This window comes from Nuphar pumila, chromosome 16 (assembly GCF_984573655.1).
Source record: "Nuphar pumila chromosome 16, dmNupPumi1.hap1.1, whole genome shotgun sequence".
NCBI lineage: Eukaryota > Viridiplantae > Streptophyta > Magnoliopsida > Nymphaeales > Nymphaeaceae > Nuphar > Nuphar pumila.
The window spans coordinates 24,477,568-24,490,659 of NC_143264.1; the positions used below are offsets into that span (position 1 = coordinate 24,477,568).

General features: G+C 39.6%; 1 protein-coding gene across 1 annotated transcript; it reads right to left on the reverse strand.

Annotated features, from left to right (window-relative positions):
* Nucleotides 1-2,306: 2,306 nt before the first annotated feature.
* On the reverse strand, nt 2,307-10,835 carry SAP (Transducin/WD40 repeat-like superfamily protein). The gene is made up of 2 exons (XM_089991061.1): nt 10,568-10,835; nt 2,307-3,431 (listed from the first exon to the last, which is right to left on the reverse strand). Exons 1-2 carry the CDS (start codon nt 10,775-10,777, stop codon nt 2,307-2,309), a joined length of 1,335 nt encoding a protein of 444 aa, XP_089847187.1. The 5' UTR covers nt 10,778-10,835.
* Between the last annotated feature and the right edge of the window lie 2,257 nt (nt 10,836-13,092).

Consider the following 13,092-nt stretch of genomic DNA (forward strand, 5'->3'; position numbering starts at 1 on the left):
AGAAAACCAATTCACAGAGATACAGGAAGTTTCATTGACTGTGATAAGGGGTCCGTATGGGCAGATCCGTCTAATAGAATCATCAGGGTTGCATGAGACCTCCCTAGATCCAAACCCTCCAGTTAATGGGTGCATGTTAGGAAGGGACAGATTCTGGTCCAATAGTAGGACAAAATGAGCCACGTTTTGGTGGAGTTGGTGACAGGTTAGGTTTGGATTCAATAGACTCAACCGGGGTGGAGAGATTTAGTCTAATAAAAAGATGGGTCAGGTAGGTCCAATTGAGTTATGGGTTATGGATCGGGTAAATAATCCAAGGGCCAGTTTTTCTTTGAAGGCCACCCATGTAGCCCATGTTTAACTCTCTTGACTAAAGCCCATTCTTTGATCCCAAAAACACATGGACCAAAGCCACATTTAAAGTTCTAAAGTCTCGAATACCCAAACCCATGGTTGAAGGATTTTGAAAGAAGATCCCATGAGACAAGATGGGATGCCTTACTTGCATCGAGCCCGCCCCAAATAAACTTCATCAACGCCCATCCTTCTCTTTACCAAAACACAAGGACCAGAGCCACTTATATGATTTGCTTTATCAAAATTGGCCCTTGAATGTGTTTTCTCAACAATAGATATTTTCTAAATTGATTCATTTATAGTCATTGATTTTTTACATCTCACAAAATCTGCTCATGCATTGAATTCTAGTGATCCAGGGACCAATCTTCACTAAAAAAACCAGGTAGATCATATCTATGATGACAGATTGAGACAAACTAATTTGAACCTATAAGTTTCATCCACACCAAATATTTATCCTTTATAGATATATGAGAAGATCGTGTTGACCAAATCTAAAACTATGGATGTATTTAACATAACTCAAAATAGTAAAATCAACCGTTGGATCTTATCTTTTTCAATGTAAAAGTATAATTTTTGAGGGATGGAAATTCGGTACATTATATGCCATTGATTTTTTAACCCCCAAAAAATCTAACAAAGAACATGATCCAAGGGCCAGTTTTTCCGCTAAACCAAATATAGAGCACATCGGAAGGTGTGACCTGCAAAACAAAAACCATAAAAAAAATGAAGTATCTCATTGGTGGTTGGAACCCACCAGTGTAGCCAATATTTTTCAGGGCGCGCGCGCGCGCGCACACACACACATTACAGGTTAACCTTTAAACGTGGATCCATTAAACAAAGGAATACAGCTAGATCAATTGAACCAGAAACTTAAAAACACGAATGCTTGCTGCTTAGATTCGCTCTACTCGTCAACTTTAAAAAAAAAAGACTCCTCATCAACCTAAAAAAAAAAAATTAGGTCAATTGATCGACCATCATTAAATATTATATAGCCTTAAGTATAAAGAGAAGGCCAACATGTTTTATCGCTTTGCGATTAAACTAAACAAACTAGCATAGGCAGAATCAAGCACCAACAAAAGAGTATCATGTGCACGTTCATGTCCAGAAGCAAAACTACACCAAGCACACCCATGTGCCAATGATAAAAGAATGGTACACCATTTTTTTTTTAAAAGATGACAATAGTCGGCCGTATCTGATAAGACTTGCCCCCCTTCCCCCCCCAACCAGACCCCCCAAAGCCCTGCATCTTCGGTTCTCTTTTTCCTTTTGACTTGGCATATGTAAAGCTGAGAATCTTTTGAACTTCATCATGCCTTTGCCATAAGAGTGAATAATTTTCTCACTATTGCCTTTCACTACTTCATGAATCCCGCAAGAGACCATGCAAGCCCATGCTTTCCACCGAGAAGGTTAGTGTAACTTCTCAACATAAGGAGAAATACATGCACGCACGCATAAAGGGGATGAAGGGTTTGGAAGTCGTCATGAAGTAGATGGGACCAATATTCCCTTTAAGCCACAACCTCAGTCTTGATCAAGTACAACCAACAACAGAAATACTCCCAACATGTTAGTCCTTCCACACCCAAAAAAGCAAAACCCCAATATGACATCCTAAAGAATCATGATTGGTAATCTTTAGATACAACCTGTGGCTTAAAAAATGTAAAGCCCAATTCTAACAAAAAAAAAAAAAGAACATGATGCATTAAGTCCAATCATTGGCACATAGAAGCAGGTGCGGCAACAGAAGCAGAGAATTGCCTTCTTTTTGTTTGGCAACAAAGGCGTATGCTGCGTGTTTGGGGATCACATGAAAGTGTAGGACCAACTTCATGAACTAGTAAACACTTCTGATGCTGCCAACTGCTGGAGGAGTTGAAGAGCTCAGCCCCATATTGCAATCGATGTCAAGCACAAACTACCTAAAGCAGGGCTCTGAAGTCCCACAAATGCACTCCTCTGTTGCTTGAGCATCCTGCCACATGCTCGTCATCTGCAACCAGGTCTGTTGCGTCATCAATCTCAAATTCTAGTTCATATAAAAAGTCACCTGACAAAGCATCCCATACACTTACAGATCCATCAATCGAAGTAAAAGCATAGCCACTGTTCAAACTACACAACACCATCACATTGGCAACGTCTATATCCCCTAGGTTGAATCTACAAACCTCTTCTAGGTCCCTTACCTTCATCACCTTGGCCCGTCCAATGGCGTACACCATCAAGCATAGATCCCCTTGAACATCCACTGAATCCACAATGATACCCTCTTCAGGCTCTTCTTCAGTTAACACAAGCCCCCCATGTTGGAGATCCAAAACCACAGCCCTTGATGCTGTCACAGCAACGGCCAGATGTTCATTAGCAATCCTAACACGTCCAAGGTGATAGTTGGGCTGGGGTTCTGTTAGCAAGCGCCAGCCGAGGACTGCTTCTGGGTCTGTAATGCCACCACCTATGAAGGTGGTCTCTTCAGTCACACTGTTCCATATATGGAAGGCTCGGCCAGGTACACCAGCAAATAGGCCTATCCACCACCTACTAGAACCAGTGAAATCAATTAAAGGGCCATCAACATACACACTACCAACATGAGCACGCCTGGAGTTCCTGCCGGGGATCATCCCCACATACACGTTGCCATCAAGGGAAGCAAAGATGGCATTGCTTCCCTGTAGGACAATGCCTGAGACGCTGAAGGAAAAGCGGCCTAGTCTGTCTGGGTTAGAGGGCCTAAACCTACTCACACAACGGCTCGTGCCTATGTCGAACACCCGGACCGAGCCATCCAAGAAGCCACATGCCAAGTAAGAATCAGACAGCGCGACACGCAGACACGTGTCTCCAGCATTGCCCGTCTCTCGCTCAAACTCGACTGTCGTATTCACAGCCCAGCCAATGCGAAAATTAAGTGCTGTCATGTGATGGTATATGTAATCCTCGCGCCAAGTGGCACGGGATCGACCGGTGATGCCCCATATCCGACGATCAAGGGCTTGCCAGAGTAATTCAGAACCGGATATTGCTCGCCAGGTGGAGCAGACCTGGACAAGCAATTAGAAATATTAACTAATGGAAAACATTCTCAAATATTTATGGAAAAATCAACAAGATAAAAGTGGGGTTACCTACTAGTTTAACATGCCTAGAAAGGAAAACCAAAATACCAGATTGGCCAAGTTCGCAAGTCTAGATGCTATTATAAAACGCTGCCAAACGTTGTCATGACTCAATATTCTATCATTGGAAATAATGTGAAGCTTATAAGCACAATGATATTAATATGATGGTACCTAGAGTACATGCAGCTTTGTGATGACTATGGTACAGGATGTTGAAATCAGCAGCAATACAATGAAAACCATTACTCTTGATAGTCCAAACGCTGCACGGCTAAGCCACTTGCCGAGTTTTACATTATTGAATAGTTTCGGTGTTTGGACTGTGGTGCACTAATTTGATTAAAGATGGTTCAAAAATGAAATAACTAAAGCATGGATAAGATAAAATTATAATATGAAATGGCAAGTGTTGTCATTTGAAAAATGGTAGCATGCACATGAACATTGCACAGACAGATCCGAGCTGCACCATCATTGCCCACCACTGGGCCCTTGTGTTTGGGAGGCATCAGACGACGCAAAAGCCATGCATTGCTGTCAGTACATACTCTCTCTCTCTCTCTCTTTCTCTCTTAATGATAAGAGGATCCTTATGAGTAGGGCTGTCAATCAGTCAGGTTTGGTTCCGATCCAGGTAGAACCAGACTTTGCCCCAATTTTTGGGTATGGTATCAGGTCCGCACTCAGGTCTAATCGGACCCATTATAAGAAAAAAAAAACTATACCTAAACCTGATAAGAACTACATGAACAGGGTTTGGTTTGGGCCCCAGGTAAACCCGACCCGTTGACAACCCTACTTGTAAGGAAAACCACGGATGGAGACCAAGACTACCCTGTCTTACATGGTCCACCTTAGAAAGCTACAAACACAACCATGCGCCAGCATGGTTTGATCTGATGCCTTCATCTCAATACCTTCACAACAACACTGCTGGGCAACCACTGCAATGGTCTCTCTCTCTCTCTCTTTATATATATATATATATATATATATATATATATAATCACTAGAGTATGAGAACTAATGTGTGAAAAGAGATTTTATGGATTTTTATGTGATCTGCATACTTGGTTTTATAAGAAGCCGCTCTTGAATCCTCTGATTTTGATGCATAAAATCAAAAATATTCAAGCATTCAAAAATCATATTTTTTCATCGAAAATACACAATCCAATGGTTGATTCCTAGTAAATTCACCATGCAAGTACATCCACATGGTTGGATTTGCAAAAACAGTATTAACAATGCCCATATTTCTAGTTATCATATTTCAGTCCTTATACTCTAGTGACTATTAATATACATATGCTTAGAGAGTCGCTAGAATATGAGAACTAATGTTTGTATGAACCACAGTTAGAATGAATTTTGTGTTAGTTTCTCTTGAATCTAACCGTGCGGATGTTATCTACATGTTTGGTTTTATAAGAACCTGAACTTGAATCATCCAATTTTGATGCTTAAAATCAATAGTTCATAACCTTCATAAATATTCAAGCATTCAAAAATAGCATTTTTCATCAAAAATACACAATCCAATGGTTGACTCCTAGCAAATTCACCATGCCAAGCACATCCACATGGTTGAATTTAAAAAAGTGTTGAAAATTCCCATATATATATATATATATATATATATATATATATATATATATATATATATATATATATATATATATAAGGATAAGGTTAATATTTGGTGCCTTTGAAGGCATCAAATTATATGGAACTATTAAGCAGGTATTTTAAGAGCTTCAAAAATGAATGGTCTAATATGCACTAAAATTTTATGAATAAAAATTTATATTTTTGGATTGAAATAACAAGATCCAAGGCTTAGGCTTTATCTTTGGCAAACAAACTTTCCTAAACACATCTATGTGGTCAGATTGAGTTGATAGAGCTTGAACTTATGATTTTTAGCTCAATAGTTTCATATAATTTGCTAACTTCAAAGGCACCAAATATTAAATATACAAGAGAGAGAGATAATATGCTGCACAAGATGCATCTATACCCTTGTAGCTGGAAGTTAAAGGTGTACGCTGCAAATATCAAATGTCACATCATATATTTATCATAAACTTTGGATTCTATTTTTTTAAGCCTAAAAGAGTAAATTTATTATTTGTTAAATTTGGCACATTATTTTATTGTAATGCAACTCGTGTAATCTTGCAGGGGTCTGCTTAACCCCAGCTTGCAAATCCCCCCAAAAAAATGGCAGATTGTGGGCCATTTGATTTTAAAAGTTCTTGAAAAACCTGCGTGCATGTTACACTCACATGATTTAAAGCTCATTCTTTTATTAAATAATGCCTGCAAATGACATCTGTAAGTTTAAATCCACACAAAAACTCAAAACATATTATATTCTCTATTAGATTGAGATCAACCGAAAAACTAAGTTTATTTAGACTCTACTAGATTGCTGTAGATACACTCAGTATATATATATATATATATATATATATATATATATATATATATATCCAGAGAGAGAGAGGCAATCGTTGGCAGATCATTGTGACTGTTTCAAAAATGATGGGACGGACCAGTTGGTCAATCAACAAATGTAGACAATCTAAGGGTGATTACTTTAGTAGGCTAAACTCTCTTAAGGGCATTGACTTAAAAAGGATAAGTAGCACCATGACCCATCGATCCCCCATTGACAGGAAACAAGAACTATTGAAAAAGTTAATGCCAATTCCAGGAGGATAACCGATATGACCCCATCCGGTTTCTGCAGGCACACCTTCCATCCCTCTCAGATGCACGGAAGCAAACAGAAACTGCGCACATGATACCCGCCACAAGATGTCACTAGCAGCAGTATAAGACTATTGGTGTTTCGTTTCCATATCCAGAAAGCAATCTTATTAGGGTTGGAGAAATGACAAGTCCCTACCATCCTCCTACATCTACGTCTCTATCCTCTATGCATAGGCTCTGTACTTGGGTGTAGGCTGATGGGCAGGACTCAAGGTAAATAAATAGGAAAATTTATGATTCACAAACCACCGGTCCCTTCACATCAATCATGCCTCTCGAGAAACGAAGACATCCACATTCACTTTCCCCATCTTTTGACCGGGAATTCAGGCAGGTTCCCACGCTACCAACTGGAAAATAAACAATAGAAAAAGCAAAGGCAAAAGAGAAACCCATCATACAGTTGGTGCGTACTTGATCTGAATTGTCTTGTAATTCTGAAACAAGAGACAAAAGACGTCAACTCAAGCTTTACCCAACAATTGTACGGTCCATACAGTGCCTCGAGGGTGATCTATGCAATAGTTACTGTGTTTCATACAGCATACATACCATCAAGCAACAAAACCGGTCTCTAGAAGCAGAAGGGAAGGGAAAGGCAAAAAGGGCAACTCCCAAAAATAAAAACAAATTTCAAAAGGGTTCAGGAAAAAGGAAGAACTCGAAAAAAGAGATCAGAAAAAGCAGCCGTTGCAGAACAGTGAAATAAATTTCCTTTCCCCTTTTTCATCAGAACGGCTTAATAAAAACTAGAGGACAATATAAAGTCTTTGAAATTAAAAAGGATGGTCAGAGAGAGAGAGAGAGAGACTTTTTCCTACGTGAAACCGGCAATGAGTTTATGCTTTTATTGTTTTGTTTCTCTTTTTAAATGCGTTTTCAATCAGAAAAGAAAAGAGGAGACATAAGGTACTACTGGAGTTTAGTTTAATGGAGAGAGAGAATGACGACCCGATGGAGAAGACAGGGGAGGAGCATACGTAAACCGACTTAAGCATTCATCACACGTGAGCTCACAAAGTCATAGATAGGGTTCCCTTTAAAAGTACCAATGCAATAATTCCAAACAAAAGCCAGGGTTCGAGTCCACTGCACTCCACTCCTCAGGGCCAAAAGTCAGATTGGTTCAGAAGGGGATCAAGATTGGACGGCATTGATCAGATGTGCTGAGTTCCAGTGTCTTGTCGTCGAAGTATAAGACCAAGAAAGAAGGACTGGACTCGGATTTCAAATCTAAGTCTAGCTCGTGACAGGCCAATTGGCCAAACCTACTATGGTCAGTTCAAGCTAATTAATCGTACCAATAGTACAACCGTGAGCATGCTGATAGTAGCAATACTTTTTTTTTTTTAAAAAGCCACTCACTGAGATGTAATGACCTAAAGAAAAAACTGAAGGTACAGGCTATGAAAGAATACTGCCCTCTCGAATATCGAATAGAAGGGCACAAAAGGTGTCAGTTGAAACGTACCGCAAGTTCATGAACTGCAACATTTCCAGTGCAATATTGAAATTTCATGAAATCTTTGAGTTCATGAACTTGGTCACATTTCACTTATGCCTAAACTTGTATCTAACCCTGCTATAAGTGGAGAAACAGTCAGGTAGACTCTCTGAATTCGTTTAGGAGCTGCCGACGTTAGGTGATGCCTGAACAGACACTTATAATATCCAACTGGTCCAGAATGGGGTAGCATGTGAGACTAATGATGGTAACCCAAGCCTAACTCTACTGGTCAAAGGTAAGATAAAGAGTCCCCCGCCCACCTTTTACATGATGGTCAAATCTTCAAAACTGTAATATTTAACATCATATCTTACCTAGAAAAGCCACCAACTACACAGTCAATACCACCAAAACAAGTTTCAATCTTCAGGTGGCTGTGGTCCTCAACTCTTGATTTCATTGCAAAGTCGTTATGATTAGATGAACATAAAAAATGGGTGGTGGTAGAAGAATGGAGAAGCTCTACTCTGCAACCAAGAGATCGTAGGTGAACTAAGTTTGTAACACCTAACACGTTTTAAGTCAGATCCAACTTGAAGGATACACTTGGCATTAAAAGTTGGGGAAGGGGGCAACATGCAATCAAATGAAGGTGCAACATCTATAATCAATGATGATCGTACTTTTTTTTATAGTGTTCAAGCATTTCATTGATCGGACCTTTTACATATTTGTTCTTTATAATGTATTTAATAAAAATTATGCTTTAGATAAAGATTTTACATCTAAACATGTTTTTTGAAGCATAAAAAATGAACTGCTCATAATTTTATATAAAAAGTATTGTCAGACGTTGATCTGTGACACTTAAAAAATGTGATCTAAATATTACAAATTCATAATCCAAAATATGTTGCTTACCAAATAAATGATAAAAATGAAATATGTAAAATCCGATCAATGCCCAAAAAAACTTGATCATTACATAAAGAACATGAGTGGTCACTTACGGGTTGAATGCCATAAAACTTGATCATTGGTTTATTGATGTTGCACCTTCCTTTGGTTGCACGTCCTTTTTCCCTTAAAGTTTGAATTGACACTTACGGGTGACACGATGATGTGATGATGATAACATGGATCCTAAAATGACTGCAACTCCTACTCTCTTAATCCAGACATCTGGTGATATGTTAAGCGGTGACTGAACGCTGAATCCGTCGTCAAACAAGGAAGGCATGTAAAGGAGTTTTGTCATGCAGTAATTTCACGAAAAAAAATGATACTTTTTCATGTTTTTAATCAGAAAAAGTATAGCTCCACGGAATAAACTAAGAGAGCATAACCCATGAGCAGACTCCAGCTTAGAACGTTTGACTCATACTATCACGAAGACAAAACTGACACCCTATCACTTCAACCGAGAGAGAGAGAGAGGGAGAGAGACTGCCTGCCTACCTCACAAAATGCGTAATGGATTGATTCTCTCTCTCTCTCTTTAAATTTGCTTTGATACTTTGGGATGAGTGGTGGCGTAGCGAGGAGGCTGGTGGTGGTGGATTAAAATTAGGAAAATGAAGTGATACAAGTAGACAAAGTGAGAGTATTAGAGCACACATTCCAAACAGAAGAATCCCACCGAAGCCAATATCAAACAGAAAAGGACTAAAAAACGTACAAACAATATCGAAGAGATTTAACACCAGAAATCTCCTGTCATCGTTGTCATTCTCTCTCTCTCCTGCAGATAAAGGAATGAGAATGACAGTGTTTGGCGGATGCATTCAAGGAGAAATGCAACCAAACAAAGAGTATCTCGTCCACATCCCTTGACAAGAGATAACGATGAAAGAAACGACGACGGTGGTTTTTTTCTGGGGAAACGAGTACTAGCCAGATACAGATTGCATAATGATTCGTCCAGTCAGCATTCAGCAAATACATAAGGTAAACCTGGAAATGGAAGCATTTTCTTTCCATAAGAACGCATCAGGGAAGAGATCGATGGGTCCGATTGGATCAATGGAAAATGGAAAGTTTTCCTTTGGATTTCCAACAGACGATAAAGAGGGAAGATAGCAAAATGCTGCAAACCGAAGCCACAGAAATCGAGAGTCAGACAGTATGAATGCACTTATACCGAAAACGGCAGATATTAGAGAGAGAATCGTCCGGAAAATACCGAAAATCTGTTTCATCAAAGCGCAAACAAAAATCAATCTCAGACAAAATCAATTTCTGGGAAGAAGAGACACGAATAAAGGAGAACGATCGGTAGGTTTATCGATGAAAATCCAAGAAAAAAAATCTTTTTTTTTTCTTTTTCTACAGGTGATTCAAATAAAAAATGCAAATATCATAGAACTGCATAAAGAAAAGAAGAAGAACGCGCATATTTTCTACTAACCCGCAGGATGACAAAAGAAAAGAATAATTTTCTTTTTTTTTTCCATTTTTCTCATCACAACAAAAAAAAAAAGAAAGGAAAAAGGAAGAACATCATGAAAAAAACCCTAGCGCACATATAGTCATCAAACAACAAGCCATCCGATGAAGAAAATCGCGATCTCCCAGGATCCCAAACAAGAAGGCGGAAGATCACAACCGAAAACACGAGAATCGGTACGTCTAAACCGAGCCAAACGTACGAAACGGGACACGTTTTCCATTTTGCAATAGAAAAATTTATCATTTGATTTAAATAAGCGAAAAAAGTTTTTTTTTGTTTTTTTAGTTTTGGTTTTAGACTTTTAGGTGTTTATTTTTTCTTTTTTCCATATGGCCGGAGAAGAGCTGAAGAGAAGAGAAATGTGTGCGGATTCGAGATACTGACCTGGAAAACGTTGATGAGGGCGTAGGCGGCAGCCAGCCGGCCACCCGTCCGAGCCGCGTCTGACGCAACCCGGACTGCGAGAGACTCGAGGAACGGATCGGGCCAGTCCCCGTTCGCCCTCCTGCGAGTGGACGACGAAGACGACGCACGCCCCTGGGACGACTCGGCCTCCTCCTGCTCGACCTCGGAGGAAGAGGAGGCCGAAGACATATCGTCTCGTCTCGTCTGAGAAGGAAAAAGCTTGAAGGAAGAAGCGAGGAACCAAGCAATAGAGAGAAGGAGGAGGGAAGGGGAGGGGGGAGGCGAAAGAGAGCGACGCTCGCCTTTAAATATTCAGTCTGCTCTTTCCCGCCAGGACGTGACACGTCAGCAGTGGCTCAATTACTACAAAGGCCCCCCTCCTTGTAGTCAGTTACTCCTGCGGAGCCTCCGGCCGTCTTTGGCTGCCAACGGTTTGATGCCACGTGGATGGCATTGATGGTTTCCCCCACCCTTGGTTTTTTTTTTTTTTTTTTAAATGTTGCTTGTAAAGACGTTCGATGGAAAAAAGAAACGTGTGATTCAAACAGCAGATTAACGTGTCATGTGGGGCCCACAGCAGAGTTCCGCGAACAGCAGCTCGTGGCCTGCACGAGCTCAGCTCTTCCCAACCGAGGCTGAGCGGTGGAACTCATGGAGTCAGCTCGATGAGCCAAGCCGCGAGTTCATCCTGTGGGTGGGGCGGGGGGCACATTTCCAAGTGGGAAGATGACAGGAAAAAACGTGAGCCCGAAGGACAACTTACGATTTTATTTCAATTGTTCCAAGCAAGCGAACAAATTTCACCTTAAAAAATTTATAAAAAAAAGTCAGAAAAATCATGTATGTGACTCATAATTTGGCAGTTTCTAAAAAGATTTCTAGGCAGCTGCATGGTGGCCTGCTTAACAACCATCCATCTTGGCATTATTCGAGATGTGTGCATTGTTCATGTCAAGAAATGTTGAGATGGATGGTCAGCAATAGTGGAGCTTCATGCTCAGCATACAGCACCCTTGTTAGTTAAAATTAGCTACAAAAATGTAGGAATGATTCTCCCTCATAACCACTTTCTACCACCCACCACCATACAACATAGACTCCACCACCCATTTACCACCATTTTCACCACCCACCACTTCAATCATCCACCATCTTTGGTAGAAATGGTTGTGGGTGAATACTGAATAGTGATTAGTAAAGATGGTGGTCGTGGGAGATGGTAGGAGAGAGATCATTTTCTTTTATATATAGGGCCACTAGAATATAGAAATAGAATGCAAAATAATTTTATATATATATATATATATATATATATATATATATTTTGCTATTTTCTTAAATTTGGGCGTACGTATGTGATCTATGTGCTTGGTTTTATTGAGACCGACTCTTGAATCATTCGGGTTCAGGTTATGTTTGGGAGCCTTGAATAGGAGGTTGTGTTGTGGTTTCCACATGCTCTCATTCTATTGCTGCTTGAGAGCAGTGGCATTGCTGAAACAATGCATTGGTAATAGTGTTGGCAGCCCCAACACCACATTTCAACACTTTTCAAGAGAGCATGTTTTTGGCAACTCTATCTCTTAACATCACGAAACAATATTTTGGCAACACTAAAACTATGTTTCCATCCCATTGCAAGGCTCTCAAACAAAGTCACAGTTGTAATGTATAAGCAGGATTTTTTGAGGCTTGAAAATCAAGTCTTAGAAATTTGAAAATTATTCAAGCATCCAAAAATCATGTCATTTGTTCCAAAAAAATCACGATACAACAATCGAGTCCTAGCAAATGGGCTATGCTGAACACATTTGTAGGCTTGAATATACCAAAAAAAAAAGATCGAAAATGTCTAATTCACACTTTAGCTCTTGTATTTTCAATTCTCACATATATATAACTGCTTGTAAGTGTGGATGGGCAATCATCGAGCCACACTTGTTTGTTAATCTGTGTGATTTTTGGGTCTTATCGACTGCCCTTGATGGCGGCTAATGATTTGGGCAGAGAAACAAGCTTTAACGGCGGTCGCAACCGCTACTAAAGCTTTCTTTTTGCTTAAGTGATGGGCACACATCCGACCCAACAATGAACGATTTTCCCGTCCACTATTACGGGTTACTATATATATAATTGCTACAATCAAGTTGCAATCTCATGTTGCAAGTTGTTTTCACAAAATTGAACCTCATAGATGTGTTTAAGGTACTCAATTTACTAGGAACCAATCCTTGGATAATGTTATTTTAGGAAAATGCATGTTTTTATGAGTAGAACAAAATTGATGCATTCATAGTCGTTGATTTTTGGATAACCACAAAAACCTGCATATAGGTTGGGTTCACTTAATAAAACATCTAGATCACACCTACGATGTTAGATGTGACAAAAAAAAAGGTGTTTGCTAAGACAATTATAATTTTTACTACAACAAACCTTATGTACAGCACCTATTTTTTTTTACTATTGGGATACTTGAGAGCTTAATGACTAATATATTATAT

Coding starts and splice junctions, on each gene's coding strand:
- SAP (XM_089991061.1), bottom strand. CDS start 10,777: ATGTCTTCGGCCTCCTCTTCCTCCGAGGTCGAGCAGGAGGAGGCCGAG. Junction 3,432..10,567: donor CCCTCATCAACGTTTTCCAG/GTCAGTATCTCG, acceptor TTGCTTGTCCAG/GTCTGCTCCACCTGGCGAGC.